The sequence below is a fragment of the Gopherus flavomarginatus genome, chromosome 18 (genome assembly GCF_025201925.1).
Source record: "Gopherus flavomarginatus isolate rGopFla2 chromosome 18, rGopFla2.mat.asm, whole genome shotgun sequence".
NCBI classification, from domain to species: Eukaryota; Metazoa; Chordata; order Testudines; family Testudinidae; genus Gopherus; species Gopherus flavomarginatus.
The window spans coordinates 8,301,025-8,319,460 of NC_066634.1; the positions used below are offsets into that span (position 1 = coordinate 8,301,025).

The 18,436-nt window shown below is 43.7% G+C and overlaps 1 protein-coding gene across 1 annotated transcript in view; it reads left to right on the forward strand.

Annotated features, from left to right (window-relative positions):
- The first annotated feature begins 1,094 nt into the window (after nt 1-1,094).
- The window catches only part of LOC127036578 (butyrophilin subfamily 3 member A3-like), a 29,332-nt gene continuing 11,990 nt past the window's right edge, over nt 1,095-18,436 (forward strand). Inside the window, exons 1-7 of the mRNA XM_050927613.1 lie at nt 1,095-1,167; nt 3,591-3,869; nt 7,686-7,784; nt 10,501-10,527; nt 11,836-11,862; nt 14,017-14,043; nt 16,201-16,227. Coding sequence (XP_050783570.1) covers nt 1,095-1,167; nt 3,591-3,869; nt 7,686-7,784; nt 10,501-10,527; nt 11,836-11,862; nt 14,017-14,043; nt 16,201-16,227 — 559 coding nt within the window. The remainder of the gene's footprint in view (nt 1,168-3,590; nt 3,870-7,685; nt 7,785-10,500; nt 10,528-11,835; nt 11,863-14,016; nt 14,044-16,200; nt 16,228-18,436) is intronic.

The window sequence follows — 18,436 nt, forward strand, 5'->3', positions numbered from 1 at the left end:
AATAAATTTGCTAGTCTGTAAGGTGCCACAAGTAGTCCTGTTGTTTTTGCAGATACAGACTAACATGGCTGCTACTCTGAAACCTGTCAATGAGCTTGCAATCTAAATAATTTGTTATGAATTTATCTAGTGATTTTAAGCTAACAGGTGAAGTTCTGCTCCCAGCTGCACAGGCTCACTGATCATAACCGTGGAGTTGGGCCAGTGGAGGACACAGTTTGTGGATAGCCTTGAGGGTTGTACTGAATGAAACTATGCCTTAGGCACAATTGCACTATTGTTGTGACAGGCATTTAAATAATTTTATTAATCCTTGTCATAGGGCTGCCATCTTGGAACACCCCCTCATGGCAGGAAGGTGCCCCATAGGCACCCAGCCTCAGTTCCTCCTTCTTTCAGGGCCTCAGGGATCATCCACAGAGAACAACCCCCCTTTCTTGGGGACTGATGTATTTAATACAAAATAAACCCAAAGCAAAGTCAAACCCAAAGTAAAGTCTTTTCTGCCTGAGTCTCCTACTGGGAACAGCCTGTGCTTCCTGAGGTCTCTGTTTCTCAGCCCTGGCCACTGGGTCTATCCCCTTGAGCTCAGGTGGCCTACATTTCTAGGCAGCAGCTCCCCACATCTCCCTGCCTGAACTTCCCTGCACCAAGCAGCTCCCTGCCTCTTGCTCAGACAGGGCCCACACAGCAAACCACCCTCTGCAGGTTCACTTCTGCAGCTGACCAGGACTCTTCCCTACATAAAGTTCAGGTGCTCTCCCTTAACTCCAGCTAGGGACAGCTAACTAGTCACAGGGGCATTGGCCTCTTTCCCATGTATCTACACAGCCCCGGCAGTGAGTCTCCAAACCCAGGTTGTCAGAATGGGGCTTGCGCTGCCATGCTAAAAATAGAGTCAGTGTCACCCTGTGACAATCCTCCTTTTTATGTACACTGAGCTATTTTACATTTGAGGTCTCTGAACTCAGAGCCCTCTTGTGCTTCCCATTTCCAGACGCCGTGGGGTTTGTGTTCCTGATTATTGAACTTCCAGCTTATTTCTGTTGTATTTATATCTGGGTCTTCAGAATGTGCTTTTCTGTTTCATAGCAATGGGTTTCTCAGTTCCCTGGACAGCAGCCATTCAGATGCTGGTGCTAGCGCTGGCCCTCCATTTCACTGCAGGTAAATCACTGTATTTATTTTTGTTATGCACAGTGATAGTTTGCACTCACATATTAATTTCAGAAACTGTGAGCATATCTGAATTTTTATCTCCCTTCCCATAACTGTTCATTTCCATACTGTTAGGGGCATAACTAGTCTTTAATGTTCAATGGTGGAGGCATTGAAAATCAGTTAAAATTGTAAGTTATCACTTTATCAGAGGGGTAGCCGTGTTAGTCTGGATCTGTAAAAGCAGCAAAGAGTCCTGTAGCACCTTATAGACTAACAGACGTATTGGAGCATGAGCTCTCGTGGGTGAATACCCACTTCGTCGGATGCATGTAAATTTCCACCACATGCATCCAATGAAGTGGGTATTCACCCGTGAAAGCTCATGATCTGATACGTCTGTTAGTCTATAAGGTGCCACTGGACTCTTTGCTGCTTTTGCAAGCTATCACTTTGAGTTTCAGGGGGGTTTTACTGGCCCTGCTTGCGGGCAGTAGGCTGTGTAGGAAAGTGTGTGATCTGGGTCTAGCAGCAGGCAGTCTGCAGAAAGGTGGGATTTGTTGGGCCTTTGTGTTTCAGAGAGCAACCTGCTTTCTCTCTGTGTGCTTTTGGGTTCTTGTGTATTATCATCCTGAATTCTAAGACATAGGGCAAACCTGCAAAGTTCCAGCAAGGGTATTTTATGTGTTTTTATCTAATTTCGCTATTTGTATGCTGTGAATGTAACACAGAGAAACAACTGACTTACATTTAAGGGAATTGTTTGTTGTCAATTTCATGGACTTTTTTTTTCTGTTAGACTAATGTGGAAGTTAAGAATTTCATGAACTCCCCAGCTGCCTCTCCTTTTTCTCTGAAGTTCAAAGAATGAGTAGAGCCCTTAACTGTATCACATTATGTGGTGCAGTTTGCACTGTAGGTAGTTTAATTCTCTTTGTCTGCTATACAGCCCTCTCAGGCAACGTGCTGCAGACCAAGTGGTTACCAGCTTGCTGGTGATCCAGGGTATGTGTAAGAGATACTTCTCCTGAATCCCTGAGCCCTTTGCTCCTCTCCTTTCCAAGAAGTGGAAAGAAGTGTATGAGATGGAGCCCAGCTGGCTAGGAGGAATCACGTAAGCTGAAAAAAGGATTGCTATAGCTTGCATGCACCTTTATATTTTCTCTAATCCTCAACTAGCAATTAGAAAGACACATGCTCTCTTTCTCTCCCTCTCATATACACACGTATCTAGATACAACAGTCACTAACTTTGTTTATTTACACATTATTGTCTTCAAATGCAGCCCTGTATTTTATTTTCAAGGACACTGACATATATGGAAAGTTAGAACAGTAATAATAAGTCGAGCTCACTGGGAATTTTTTGATGACACTTTGTTGTTATTGCTGAAAAGTACTTATTCGTCACAACTCAAACTGTTCAAGAACCAGCTTCAGTTTAAATGACTTTACCAATTCAAAAAAAAGTACAGAAAAAAGTTTTGAAATTGTGAAAAAATGTTTCATTTTAACATATTCAAAATGAAAAATTCTAGTTTTCTGATTCAAAATCACTTTATTGTTTAGAATTTAAAGCCTCATTATACTAACAAAAATTTTACTCCACCCTCAAAAAAGTCACAATCAAAGCAAGAGACAAGATGGATGAAGTAATATCTTTTTATTAATAACTTCTGTTGGTGAGAGAGACAAACTTTCAAGTCACATTGAGCTCTTTTTCAGGTCTCTCTCATCAACGGAAGTAGTCACCCTGAGTACCTTTCCCAGACATGAAGAAGAGTTCTGTGTAAGCTTGAAAGCTTGTCTCTTTCACCTGTAGAATTGGATCCAATAAAAGATATTACCTCACTCCTCTTGTCCTCTAATATCCTGGGAATGAAAGCTACAACAATTGCATGAAATCAAAATAAAACATTTGAAAATGATCAAAATGAAACATTTTCATTACCTCCCCTGAATATTATTTTTCCCCATTTCTAGCAGAGAAAAAAGTTCAGACTCCTAAACATTTCCCAAGATGGGAAAACTTTTTTCTACACAGCTCTAGTAACAAGTCATTTTGGAGCTATAAAGAGCCAGAAAGATGTAAGACATTGATTATCATTTGAAGTCCAGATAGTCTTCAATGGCCTTTATTTCAAATACAGTTTGACCAGTTTTGTGCAGACCATGGAGAGCTATCCTCCTTCACTTTCAGAGTGGAGTTTGCCATTTTCAGGCCAGGCCAATTTTCCTAACCAAATTTAGGGGTAGAGGTGCATATCAAAAGGCCCACAATTGAATCTAGGTTGTAATCGTGACTATGCAGCCTAGTCAGGACCACGTAACTCCAAAACTTCTTCACAAACTATAGCTGCAGAGAAGGACATAGACAAACCACTGGAAGTGCATGGACCCCATAACAAATTATGTGTCTCTTATCTTTATAGGTAACAGCCATGAACCACTGATTGTCCTGGACAACTATGAGGACAATGGGATCAGAGTCACCTGTTTTTCTGAGAGGAGTGTTTCTGATGTGCAAGTGTTGTGGACAGACAGTAAAGGACACAATCTCACTGGAAGTCCAATCACCCCAACCTCCAACACAGATGAGGCTAGTGCCAAAAGTTCGATCCTTCTGAAATCAGGATCTGACAATGCCATCTCCTGTAACATAATCGATAACGTGCTAAAGACCTCAACCGAATCTACAGTTGTAATTGCAGGTAAATGAGAACTTATATCAGTGTCTCCCAGGAGGAAAAGACACAGGTTGTCTCAAAATGATTTCAAATCTTATAGATGAACACAATTTCCAACTCTCCCAGAAATCATCTTCATTGATCTTTTCCTCTTTTTTTTTTTACATAGAACCACTACTTTCAAGTATCTATAGGTAAAAAGTGAAGTTCTTTGAAGTATTATTATTAATAAATCTAACAATAACTCGTCCTACGTGTAGAGTTGCTTGGTAGAAATTAACTTCACCAGTGAGCAGCAGTATCTTTTGACAATTTCACTATTTAACAGACTGATGGAGAATGCCATCTCTCTTTCACTCCCTCTCTCTCTCTCTCTCTCTCTCTCTCTCTTTCTGAGGTCAGGTGGGCAAGATAATAACTTTTATGGGACCAACTTCTGTTGGTAAAAAAGACAAGATTTGGAGCTTACACAGAGGTCCAAAAGATATTCAGAGTGTCTCAGCTAAAAACAATGTGGAACAGATTGTTTACCATATGGAGTTAACACATGTTGCAAGAGAGCATTCAAGATAACATGCATCATTTACACCTCTGTAGTCATAGGATGAAAGGGGGTTAGCGGGTTACAGATTGTTGTAATAAGCCACACGTCCAGTGTCTTTACTGAGTCCATGATTTGTAGAGTTTAGGAAAGTTATGAATTTAAACTCCCAGGCTTGTCTTTTGCAGGTGTTGTGCAGGTTTCTCCTGAGGATCAGAACTGAGAGGTCAAATATGGAGTGATTGTTTCGTGACAAGTATTTGCCCATGGGTGATATGGTGTTCTCATCTTTTATGATTCTTCTGAGTGAGTTCTTTGAGATCATGGTGATTGTCTCATTTCACCTACATAGTTGTTATTGGGGCTTTTAGTGCACTGGATGTGTGGTCCCACACATAGGCATGTGTGGGACCCATGGATCTTGAAAGATGTGTTGTGATGGGTATTGATCGTCTAGCAGTGACGATATATCTGCAAGTTTTCATCTGTTTTGGCAGGATCTGCTTCCACTTTAAGTTGGTGTCCAGGTCTGTGGGGAGCTTGCTTCTGTTGATGAACTTGGTGAGATTGAGGTGTTTGTTTCAAGGCCAAAAGTGAGGATTCAGGAAAGATTTCATTCAGGATGATGTTCCCATCAAGTATGGGTTGTAACTATTTAAAGATATCCCATATGGGTTCCAATGTGGGCTGGTAGGTGACAGTGGGTGTGGTCAATTTTTTTTTCCATATTGAACCAGGTTCTCTCAGGGTATTTGGGTGGCCTGTTCCATGAGGTGATCTACTTCTCTGGTGAGTGTCCTGGTTTAGTGAAGGCAGATTCAGGTGTGTTAAGGTGTGTACCTCAGTGTCAAGGTATTACTCCCACTTTGAACTTTAGAGTCCAAAAAGTGGGGACCTGCATGTACCCTTCTAAGCTTAATTCCTAGCTTAGATTTGATAGCATTGCCACCAACCAAAAATATAGTGTTTTGGTACACTTCCTGTCCCCCAAAACCTTCCCTGGGGGACCCAAGACCCAAACCCCTTGGGTCTTAAAACAAAGAGAAATAAACCATTCCCCCTTCTTTCCCCCTCACAGACTTTCCCCTCCCTGGATTACCCTGAGAGATCACTGTGATCCAAACTCCTTGAATCTTAAAACAGAGAGGAATTAACCTTCCCCCCGCTTGTTCCCCCCCCCCACTCCCTGGTGAGTTCAGACCCAATCCCCTTGGGTCTTACACAAGGAAAAAAATCAATCAGGTTCTTAAAAATGAAAGCTTTTAATTAAAGAAAGAAAAAATAAAAACTATCTCTGTAAAACCAGGATGGAAAATGTTTACAGAGTCTTCAGCTATACATAGACTAGAGGGACTCCCTCCCCCCTAGCCTAAGTTACAAGTTACAACAAACAGAGGTAAAATATCCTTCCAGAAAAATACACATCTGCAAATAAAGAAAACAAACAAAAGACTAATCTGCCTTCTAGCTAGTACTTACTATTTTGAACATGAGAGACTGTTTCAGAAAGATTGGAGAAACCTGGTTACACGTCTGGCCCCTCTTAGCCCCAAGAGAGAACAAAAGAACAAAAAAACAGCACAAACAAAGATTCCCTCCACTGAGATTTGAAAGTATCTTGTCCCTCCATTGGTCCTCTGGTCAGGTGTCATCCAGGTTCACTGAGCTTCTTAACCTTTTACAGGTAAAAGAGACATTAACCCTTAACTATCTGTTTATGACACTCAGATTTTCTCCTCAGAACATATTCTGTGCTATCTGAATGTCTGGCTGTAAATAGCAGATTTCTTGGTGTGTTTGGGGTGTTTACTGAATCTGTCGAAGTAGGCGTTGTGATCCATGTGTTTCTTGTATATAGTTGTTTGTAGGGTTCCATTGTTGAAGCTGATTGTTGTGTCTAGGATGTTGATGCTGGTTTGGGAATGTTCCACAGAGAGTGGTCTAATCTCTCTGTTGTGACCATCAGCATAGTATCTCATCGTCAATTTTTCAAAAGTGCTTCCGGGTGTTAGGAGCAAAACATGGCCTTTCAAAGGGAGCAGTGCTCCTAAATTTCTTGGACGCATTTGAAAATCTCATCCTAAAGACCAAATCCAATGCACACTGAGGTCAATGGAAAGACTTTCATTGCCTTCCATGGCTGATGATTAAGGCCTTGGAGATGTTTTTTTCAAGAACAAGCTCAGTACTGATATAACTCTCCTCCCATTCAGATCAATGGGAGTTCTACCAGTGACTTCAGCTGGGACAGAATTAGGCCAATACTGAATGCTTTTGAAGTTCTCACCTTGAGTGTTTATAACCTATCTCTAGATGTTATTGGAGGCCTTCATTAAGGCACCCTCTGTTTCTCTGGAATGCATGAATCTACCCTGGTAACACATTGATGTATGTGTTTCTTACTCTCAGGAGGGATGGATCTGGGACCTATAGCAACTATTCACAATATCACGGGGAAAACCGTATAGCCTTTCGATGAAAATCCACCTCTTCATGCATAAGACAGTGCTTTCAGTATGTCCTAGAGAGAGTTCAGATCTCATAGAATCATATCAGGGTTGGAAGCGACCTCAGGAGGTCATCTAATCCAACCCCCTGCTCAAAGCAGGACCAATTCCAAACTAAATCATCCCAACTAGGGCTTTGTCAAGCCTGACCTTAAAAACCAATAAGGAAGGAGATTCCACCACCTCCCATAGGTAACCCATTCCAGTGCTTCACCACCCTCCTAGTGACAAAGTTTTTCCTAATATCCAACCTAAACCTCCCTCACTGCAACTTGAGACCATTACTGCTTGCTCTGTCATCTGGTACCACTGAGAGCAGTCTAGAGCCATCCTCTTTGGAACTCCTTTCAGGGAGTTGAAAGTAGCTATCAAATCCCCCCCTCATTCTTCTCTTCTGCACACTAAACAATCCCAGTTCCCTCAGCCTCTCCTCATAAGTCATGTGCTCCAGCACCCTAATCATTTTTGTTGCCCTCCACTGGACTCTTTCCAATTTTTCCACATCCTTCTTGTAGTGTAGGGCCCAAAACTGGACACAGTACTCTAGATGAGGCCTCACCAATGTTGAATAGAGGGGAATGATCACGTCCCTCGATCTGCTGGCAATGCTCCTGCTTATACAGCCCCAACTGCTGTTAACCTTCTTAGCAACAAGCGTTCTTTTGGCAACAAGGGCACACTGTCAAGTCATATCTCACCTGCTTCTCATGAAGATTTAATTTAGTTTTGTCATTTTTTAAAGGACAGCTGAATGATATGAAAGAATAATGGACACTGTGAACTGTTTTGCAGATGTTTTCTTCCCTTCCACCTCCCCATGGATGACTGCCTTCATTGTGATATTGCTGATTAGTATAGCCCTGGTTAGCGCTGCAATTTATAAGCTGAAAAGTAAGTTTTACTATTCATGTTATTTCAGCAAACACTAAAGAGTCTAAACACTGTGATATGAAAGAACTTAGGTAGAAGATGTGACTCATTCCCATGTACAGCCCCATGCAAACCATCCAAAATTGCTCAGTGAGTCTGTTCGGGCTAGATTCACAAAGATACGGGTGAGGGGACTCTTACAACATCTAACTTTCAGGTGCTTGGGTAATCAATGGTATTAAGAAAGCATGTGTGAGGTGCCCAGGCTCCCTGTATAATGAATGGAGGTAGACACCTTAGAATGGGATTCACAGAAGCCAGCCATCTGCACCTATCTTCACCTAAATCAGCCGATGGGTGGTGCCATGCCCTTCATTTGGAGATAAATGCCTAAATACAGGCTTCAGGGAGGCACCTATCTCTGCTTATCATTCTCAGCTCCAAACTCTTTCTGGTTGTCATGCGCCTTCGCCATGTTAGCAATAAGCTGAAGGGAGGAGGTCCATTGTAACTTTTAGCCCAGTGGCTATGGTACTCATGTGGGATATTGGAGAGCCATGGTTTAAGTCCCCCCAACACCAGATGGGGAATAAGAGATTTGCTACCTCTCCAGTAAATACCCTAACTACGGAGCTATAGGATATTGTGATGTGATCCTTTCTCAGTCTTTCCTGTTGAAGCTCTTGCACTGTAGACTAAAAAATGAACGACTCATTGGACCAGAGAGATAAAGCAAGCATGAGAATGATTGTGTAGCCTGGTGGAGCGCATACTCACTGGAGCCATGGGAGACCCAAGGATGAGTTCCCCCCACTCCAGTGACTTTTTATTGTTATTTATCCAAAGTGGAACAGCTTTAGTGGGAGACATTGAGTGTGCCCGATCTCAGGATTTCCCATAGCCCACTGGTTAGGGCATTCACTTGAGAGGCAGCAGAACCCTGTTTAAATCCTATTTCCCCCTGATGTGGATGCGGGGAGGGCAGGGCTGGGCTTGAATAAGGGGTCTCCCATATCCCAGGTGAGAGGGTCTGATCCAACAGGTGAGCTCTGAACCTGCTTACCAGATTGGGTCCTGCATGTGAGGTAGGCAGAGGAACGTCTATCTTTCCCTGGTGCTGAGGGAAGTTTGACTGCAACAATTTAGGCTCCGAGTGAGTTTAGCTGCCAACAGGGTTTGGGGGCAGTTGAGCAGGGGTTTAGTGAATCCCACTGGAGCCTGATTCTGGGTTTTAGGTGCCTAAAGTGGCAGTTAGCGCCTAAGTCCCTTTGCAACTCTAACCCTTCATGTAGTAACAACTGTGAGAGTTCTACATGATTAGCTTCTCTACCACCAGGTTCATAGCATCACAAAATGGCAAACGACCTTGACCACTGTGCTGGGTTTTTTACTTTATTTTTATTACATTTAGACAATGAAAATACATGAGAACAGACAGGTATAGATAGTCTCATGGCACGTAGATGTTGAACAACATGTAGGAAAGGAAAAAACAACTACAACATATTTATTACCTGTTACTATATCATAAATCCCAACCATTCTTCATAACTTGTGACACTAAACCAGGGCTGACTCTAGGTTTTTTGCTGCCCCAAGCAAAAAATGTTTTGGCTGCCTCCCACCCCAGTCCTGGGCTCCCCCTGCACTCCTCTCCCACCCCAGAGCTGGGTTCTCCCCCCTCCACACCGTCTGCTGCCCCAACCCCTGGGCTCTCCCTCCCGCCCCACCCACACCTCCTGCCACCCCAGCCCTGGGCTCCCCCCACCAGTGCTGACTCTGCCCGCTCCCCCCTCACCTCCAGCTGGTCCAGCACTGGCAGGGTCACAGTAAGCAGCGGGCTCCCAGGCCGCACCTCAGCTCAGGGTCCCTCCAGCTGGGGTTCCCGGCTCCAGGGCCAGCAGGATCTGGGATGGCAGAGCCAGGGGACCACCCAGCAGAGGGTTGAGGAGCCAGGACAGGGTATCCCCAGTGGGAGCAGAGCCCCAGAGAGCAGGACATGGGCCCCGCACAGCAACACCCCGGGCACCAGTCCCCACTATGACTCTACTGCTGCTGCTGCTCCTGGCCACCCTACCGCAGTCACTGGGTAGCTCGGGCCGTTTCACCCAGCCCCGGCTGTGGCACTGGGGTGTGGCCGTCATGTGGCACCTACAGGCAGATCTTTGCACCCTGTGGGGCAGCACTTAGCCCGAGTGTCCTGCGCTCGGAGCCCTCCTGGCCATAAAGTGTGGGCGCTGCTCCCCAACATGAACTGCAGTGGCCCCAAGGCACCCCCTATGCAGGATGCGCTGCTGCTGCCAGGACTGGCTGTAGGCTTTTGCCGCCACAAGCACAAAAAAAAAAATGGCTGGCTGGAATGTCGCCCCTGAAAATGTTCCCCCCAAGCACCTGCTTGGTTTGCTGGTGTCTGGAGCCGGCCCTGCACTAAACAGAGCTTTGTGCACTAGGAAATGGGCTGAGTGGAAATACTGATTTCACCGTGCTTACCAAACAGCTACTGCATTTCATCAGTGCCTTCAGGAAGTCGTGAGTTGCCCATTTTTCTTGAGCACTAGTTTTAATTGTTAGTGTGGATCGGATCTGACTTGTGTGGTGGTTACTTGAGAAATCACATATTTCCAGTCCTATGTGGTTTATCAAATATGACCCCTGTGAAGCACCCAAAGCCATAATATGAAGTTAAATTGTCTCCTTTTAAAAAATCATCATTTTATTTATTTAATTACTTTTTCAGAAAACAATGAAACAACTGCGCAGGCTGGTAAGTCCCAATAAATATAATATTTACTCATCTCCAAGTCTTGTGTAAATATTAAGCACTACTAGTTAATTGCACAGTACAAACCCTGGGGTCGATTCTCCTCTTACACCTGTTTTTTATGTTGTTGATTACTGTCAGCTTGCAATGGTGGGCCCTGAAAGTTTAACATTTGGTTAACATTTGTCTTAAAGTAACTTCTAATAGCACTTCCAAAACTGGATTCTGCTAATGTTGCAGGACACTTGTCGATGGTCCACAGAGTACAGCACACCCCCACTGCCCTTTGCCCTGACCCCTGAACCCCCCCCACAACCAGCCTTCTGCCTTGCACCCCCACAGTCCCCATCACTCTGCCCTGACCCCTGAACTCCCCCCACCCAGCCTTCTGCCCTGCACCCCCTACACCTGCCAGCCCTCTGCCCTGACCCCCCACACACACCCAGGCTTCTGCCCTGCACCTGCCACACATCCCCAGCCCTCTGCCCTGATCCCTGAACCCCACCCCCAAGGTCTGGGGTCCCGGCGGCTTGCCCCTTGCCATCCGGCATCCCGGCCACAGGCCGTGCTCAGCACGTTGCCGACCTAGGTGAACAGAACCTCAGGCTGAAAGCAAGCTGAGCAGGCTGGCAGTATAAGATCTGCATTTTAATTTAATTTTAAATGAAGCCTCTTAAAGATTTTGAAAACCTTGTTTACTTTACATACAACAATAGTTTAGTTATATAATATAGACTTATAGAAAGAGATCTTCTACAAATGTTTAAATGTATTACTGGCATGCACAACCTTAAATTAGAGTGAATAAATGAAGACTCGGCACACGACTTCTGAAAGGTTGCCGATCCCTGGTCTAACCTGTCTCACAACTTCCCTAGGTGACCTGTTCCAGTGCTGAACTATCATGAGAGTTAGAAAGTCATGCCTAATATGTAGACGAAATGTCCCTTTCTGAAAACTAAGCCAATTCTTTCCTGTTCTACCCTCAATGGATATGGACAACAATTGATCACAATTCACTTTATAACAACTTTTTACAGACTGTTCCCATGTCCCCTGACAGCCTTCTTTTCTCTAAACACATCCCATTCTTTCAACCTTTCCTCATAGGCCATATGCACAATGGAGGTTGAATTAAGGTTGTTCCAGAAGCCTTAATTCCAGAATTTCCTAACTTCTGAGTGCTTGATTTTGCAACCTGAACTTTCTTTTAACATCGTTTTAATGTAATCTTTATATACCTTTTGAAACTAGCTGTCAATGCACTAATCATTATCTCCATGTTTGTAATATATTTCTCTCTGTATGCAGTAAATGACAAGAAAGCCATCGAAGACGGTAACTACAATATATGTTATGTATCCTTTCAATAATATTTGTGTACATCTGTCAGACCTGGTGAAAAATAGTATTTGACAAATGCTAAAATCAAGGAATTACTCATCAACCGGTTCTGATTTTTGTGACTATAAAAAAGCAAACCCCCTGTTTTACAAACTAATGGGGGATTGAAGAGTTCATAAAATCAAAAAGTTAATAAAATGGAACATGTCAAAATAACAGTAGGTCCAGTGCATAGGTTGCAGTATGGGGTACTTCAATGCTTTCTATTTGACTTTCACACCACTGAAAAGCAATTTCCAGGGCACATAAAGCATCAAGATATGACTGAAAGTCAATTTGTTCCTCATTGACATCACATTTGTTATGTGATTTTTTTTTCTCCATCAGGAAAAAATGGTTTGTATAACTAGTCATTCATTAAATTGGTGATTGTAAAACTGAGGCTCTACTGTATGTGAAAACAGTTGCTAGATATTCCCAGTGAAGAATTGGCAGTCTATGAAAGTCCTCTACCTAGCATTGGGTGTCTGGCATACAATATTTCAGCTGTGTCCACTCAAGTTAAGCTATTTTGTTTGTATTTGCAGACTTGATAAGTAAAGTGTTCTAAAAAGCTTGATTGGGTAAAATACGTTTTTGATGCTGAACTCATATAGTTGATTGAATGGTGCTGGGCACCTCTGAAACTTTGCTTAGTCACAAATGTGAAAGGTTTTAAATGTGGTCAAATTGAACCAGACCCCTAGTATTTGTGAATTGTTTGCAAATATGACCTGCTGGCATGAGACCAGCTCTGACATCTGTCTCTGGTTTTTATCTATCTCTGGCATCTATTTTTCTATCTATTGTATCTAACCACTGTATACAAATTTCTGAATGTTACATTGTTTGGAAGAGAAATTCTTTCTTCTAAGTCCAAAGAGTTGGGATCGTTGTCAGTATTGAGCTGCCATCAGAGGTGAAAGTAGGCCAGTAGGGTCTGGTACGGCATACCATCAAGAGCTGGTATGCCATCCCAGACAGGACCGCCTTCCCCTGCTGTGATTTAAAGGGCCCAGGGCTCCAGCCACTGCGGGGAGCCGCAGGCCCTTTAAATAACCACCGGAGCTGCAGCAGCCGGGTGCGGGCGGGAATTAAAAGGGCCCGGGGCTCCCCCCAGTGGCCAGAGCTCTGGCCCTTTAAGTCCCTGCCTGAGCCCTGCCACCACTACTCCAGCGGTAGCAGGGCTCCAGCGGGACTTTAAAGGGCCTGGGGCTCCTCGCAGTGGCAGGAGCATTGGGCCCTTTAAATCCCCACCTGAGCCCAGCTGCCGGAGCCTCAGAGCTCTGGCAGCAGGACTCTGGAGGGCATTTAAAGGGCCAGAGGCTCCGGCCACTGCAGGGTGCCTCGGGCCCTTTAAATCCCCACCCGAGCCTTGCGGCCACCACTACCACAGCAGCGGCAGGGGGCCAGCGGTGCTTTAAAGGGCATGGGACTCCCCACAGTGGCAGGAGCACTGGGCCTTTTAAATCCCCGTAGGAGCCCTGCTGCCCCAGGGTAGTGGTGGCAGGGCTCCCACAGTGATTTAAAGGGCTCAGAGCTCCACGGCAGCCAGAGCCCCAGGCCCTTTAATTCGCCATGAGCCCTGGGGCTCCCAGACGCCTCTGCAGCTGGTAACTGCAGGGTGATTTAAAGGCCCTGGGGCTCCCAGCCACAGCCGGAGCCCCAGGCCCTTTAAACATTGAAAGGCCCCACCTCTTCCAGTTTAGACCACTCCCCCGCTCAGGACTCCGACATACCGGTAAGTCCTTTAAATTACTTTCACTGCTGGCTGCCATCAAATGGGGGGAAAGGACAAAGGTTTTGAATGTTAGAAAGGTCTCCCTTCCCTTAAGGGATCAGATCCTCAAATAGTGTAAACTGGTGAAGCTCCATTGTGGAGCTATGCTGATTTACTCCAACACTGGACCTACATGATTTACATCAGCTGAAAATCTGACTTACGGTGTTAAATTCAAACACTGCCTGTCCAGATGGAAATAAAAGATCAATAACGTTTAATTTACATTGTTCTAAATAGAAAGCTTGGAGGCTTCTGATAAAAGCCTCAGAACTAGAGTATATTAATGTGTGTTTCCCGCTGTAATTCTGAAATATGTTTTCTTTCAGAAACTAAGCTTCTCAGAAATGAACTGGGTAAGAGTGTATTTTAGCTCAACTAATTATTTTCTCGTCTGGGTAAGTGTATGCGTTGCCAGGAGAACTGTCAACCAGTTCAAGTCCAAATATTATAAGGTCATGGTACAGAGGCTGCAGTTAAGAGTGAGACAATTGTTCCATTCAAATTTTTTTTCCCCAAAGGAGCCCAAGGGAGTTGGGCACTCAGCCTTGGATTTTCAAAGATGATCCAAGTGAGTTAGAAGCACAAACCCCACTGACTTCCCTTGAGAGTTGCGCTCCTAAATTGCTCAGACCCAGATCCTCAAAGGTGTTTAGGCTCCTAACTCCCATTGGACCATAGGCATTTTTTAACATCTCACCTCTACCACCTGTTGTATTTAAATGGGAATTAGGCACCTAACTCCTTACATGCCTTTGAAAATCCCAGTGAAATCCTTTGTTCAAGCATTAATAACTTCCCCCCCCAAAATTCCAGCTGGGTTTGAATTTCTCATGCTTGGTGATTTCATTTAAAAGGTTTAATCCTGCTCTCACCCAGCTCAGGCACCTTTCTCCTTTAAATTGTCTGATTTATATTGTGATTTAAAGCCTAAAGCCTGCCTGTGACATTTAGGTCCCATACATATTATAGGTGAAGTTTTCAAAACCACCTAAAGGATTTAGAAGTAAAAGTCCCATTGAAAATCTCCACTGACAGTTGTTATATAAAAAAGACAATGTGTGTGACTCAGTAAAATGGCTGTCCCATTAGAAACCAAGCTGCCCACTGTGGCCAGGGAACGGGGCTGTGCAACAGGGCAGTGGAACAATGCTGAGTTTTACTGTACTCAACCTTGTTCACCACCTGAGTACCCCAGTCCCACGGCCAAAGGCCTTATCCATGCCTCCCTCCATCCCCAGTATCACTTACCTCTCCTCTAGACTGTTAAACCCGGAAGCTAAATCCTAGGCTGACAGGCTTCCTCAAGTCTGGGATCCTCTCTGACGAGCTACAGGAGGTTCATCATGGGAGGAGCAGCCTCTGTAGCAAACCTGCAGGCTCCAGATCACTGAATGCTTGGGTTCCGGTTCTCCTCATCGTCTAACTCTTTCCATACCCTTTGTTAACTGAGCTGGTTGGGAGTTTTCCAGGGAAGAGTTTTCATTGGAAAATGCTGATTCACTGAAACCCAAACTTTTTACAGAAGTATATCAGTTTTGTCAAAGCTTTAGTTGAGAGAAGGTTTTCAGATCCAAGATGCAATTTCTGGTCAAAACCCCAGAAAGATCCCACTGTCAGTAGGGTGATGGTTAGGACACTCATCTGGTATGAAGTGGCAGAACAAAGACTAGAAGCTGCATTTATTGCATCCTAGCAGAGAACCATAAGCACTATGCCATTGGCTACCCCAGGGTGAGTCTATATATGTGTGCATGTGTGTGTGAAATCTCAATAGGACTAGGGTTTCAACCCAATAGAATAGGGAAGTTTTTAAAACCTTGAAAATTCTCACAGGATTTCCCACCCAGCTCTACTAGCTAATAATAGGAGGGAGGTCAGAGTGGGAGAGGACACAGAAAAGGCTGAAACCCGCATTTTCAGAGATTGCAGCTTCCCCCTATAGCACTGGGAGAGGGAAGCAGCTGATGAATCTGAGCAGTTTCACTGGCTTCTTTTGACGTAGATGAATTCAGATATGATGGGTTTGGGAAATGAGTCAAAATGGGCCTAGATCTGAGCTGTTTTGAGGATGCTGTGTGTGTCTGGGTGCAATAAAGGAGTTTGTGGCGACTACGGTTGTGTAGCTAGAGGAACCATGAGCAAATAAACTGTGAGAACTGTCAGGACACTATTTCTAAAGGAACATTTTATTTTATTTTTCTCTGCAAAAGCTTGCTGAACACCGTATGTATGTATTGTTTGCAATGTTAGAAAAAGATGGGGAGATTGTCATGCTTAAAGGCCTATATACAGCCATAAATCTGAAAGCTGAGACTTTCAGAGCTGCCTGTGGTGTTTGGATGCCCGATTTAATGTTAATAGAAATTGCATGTCCCGATTCCTTAGGCACCTTTGCAAATCTCAGACAAAATGTTCACACTGTCATATTTCTTAGTGTGGAGTCTGACAAACGAAAATCTAACCCCTGCCTATTATTTTGAGATTACCTCTTCTGTTTCTTTATTTTGCAGAGACTGAGCACGAAAAATCTCAACAAGGTAATTCCATCTCTTACTACTTAATATTTAAGACACGAGATATTTCTTTCAGTCTTCAGCATGGATGATTGTTTTGAGCTGGCTGTTCTAACAAAATAGGCACAAGGGGAGTAACTAACTTTTTTGGGCCTTCTTCTGTTGGTGAAAGAAACAAGAGCTCTGTGTAAGCTCAGAAGCTTGTCTCACCAACAGAAGTTGGTCCAGTAAAAGATATTATCTCACCCACCTTGTCTCTCTAATGTTCTGGGATAAGAACGGCTACAGCAACACTACAAACTAACAAAATAAGGTTATTATACACACAGGATTATATGAGAGATGGATAAAATTTTCTGAATGTTGTGGGTTTTATGAAGAAAAATGATGATGAAAACGTTCATCAAAAATTTATTTGATAGAGGAAGGGGGTTTCAACCAATACTGTTGAGATCAACTGAGATTTTTAACAATAAAAAAAATTCATTTTAGTTTAGATATACTTTGAAAAAATGAGGACAAAATCTATACTTTTTTTTTAACCTTTTTTACCACCTATATCTGAAACCCACAGTAAACATGAAAATTTAACCTGAAGATTTTATTTTCTGCTTCTCAAGAACCAAATAATAATTAAAACACTTTGCACCAGTCTCCAGCAGGGTCATTACTAAATGTCACTTACCAACTAAATTTGATTTAGCACAGATATCACAAAGGGAATGTCTGAAAAGCGGCACAGCATAAAGGGATAAAGCGCCACATGTCTGCCAGGGTTTTCTGCCTACACCTGTATGCTATTATGGGGCAGAAAGGAAATGGAATAAATATGTTCTCAGGAAAGTACTAGGAACAGAGCCATAGCTGTAAAAAGCAAGAGTGGCACTTATAGAGACATGTATTGATCAACTGTCACAAGACAAAAAAAGGGAATGAGACAAAGAAAGGGCTTGACTTCAAATGGGGTGGCCATATCACTACTGGGGAGGAAGATGATTCAGGTTTGAAGATGATGTAGGTGAAAATGTTACTTTAGAAGGTGAATCTCAGACAGCAAATGACCAACTATAGGAAGAGTTAAATGCCCTGTTGATGGGCACCTTCATGACAGACAAAAATGCAAAGAACCTCTGCCCCTGGACTTAACTGTAAATAAATGGGATAAATGCAATGAATTTACTGTATCTATGTAGCAGCTAAAGTTTTGAAGTTTCTAGGGGTCTTATCTCCAGGGATAGGGGGCATTTGGGGGAAAATTCAGCATGTTACAAAGAAGAAACGTACTATACGTCACACATGGAGACTTTACCTTTGTTCTTTCTTGATTTATTATTTTCATTAGTATAAAGTACAGGTAATTCCGTGATGTTGTTTCTCTACAATACCAGAAAGTCCATATTTTCCTGCTCTTATGAGTGTCTCTTGCACTCTAGATCTCATTTGTGGCTGTTTGTTTTGAGTGACATTATTTCTGCAATTGCACTGTTTTAATTCCTGGCCTTCATAAAACTAAGGCATTGTCTATGCTGGTGGTGGTGTGTTGGGTACATGTAGCTACACACCACAGTGAAAAGCAGGCTGTGTTCGCACTGCAGTGTGTAACTACACATGGCAGTGAAAGGCTCTGGCAGCGGGAGACTTGGTAACCCACACACATCCTGGATGTGGTGTTCTGTCCTATCTAGTGACACCAAGACCATGTAGAGAGAGTGGGAGAGGGAGAGATTAATGAGTCTGCTCTATAGCTTTAGCTAACAGCTCTATGGTTTTTACCTCATGAATTAGAGGCTCATGTATTTAGCTGCAAATGTCCCAGGTTCGATCCCACCTGCTGACAACTGAGGTCTGACAGTGTTACAAGTAGGGGCTCATATGGGATATCAACTGGCAAGTCTATGAAGCTCGGGGAACGCTTGCTCAGCTAGGCAAAGTATGTAACCAACATACCTCTTGGGTGTGGTGTTCTGTCCCATCTAGTGACACGGACAGAGACCACTTAGAGAGATAGAGATTAATGAGGCTGCTTTACAGCCTTAGCTAGCAGCTATGTGGTTTTTTAGCTCGTGTAGTAGAGGCTCATGCATTTAGCTGCAGAGGTCCCAGGTTTGATCCCGCCTGCTGATGACTGGGGTCTGTCAGTTTTACAACGTCACTGCTAAAAGTAGCGGTGCAGATGTAGGATGAACTTCTAGGGCATAAGGAGAACCCTGTAGGGAATATATCCTAAGGTTCT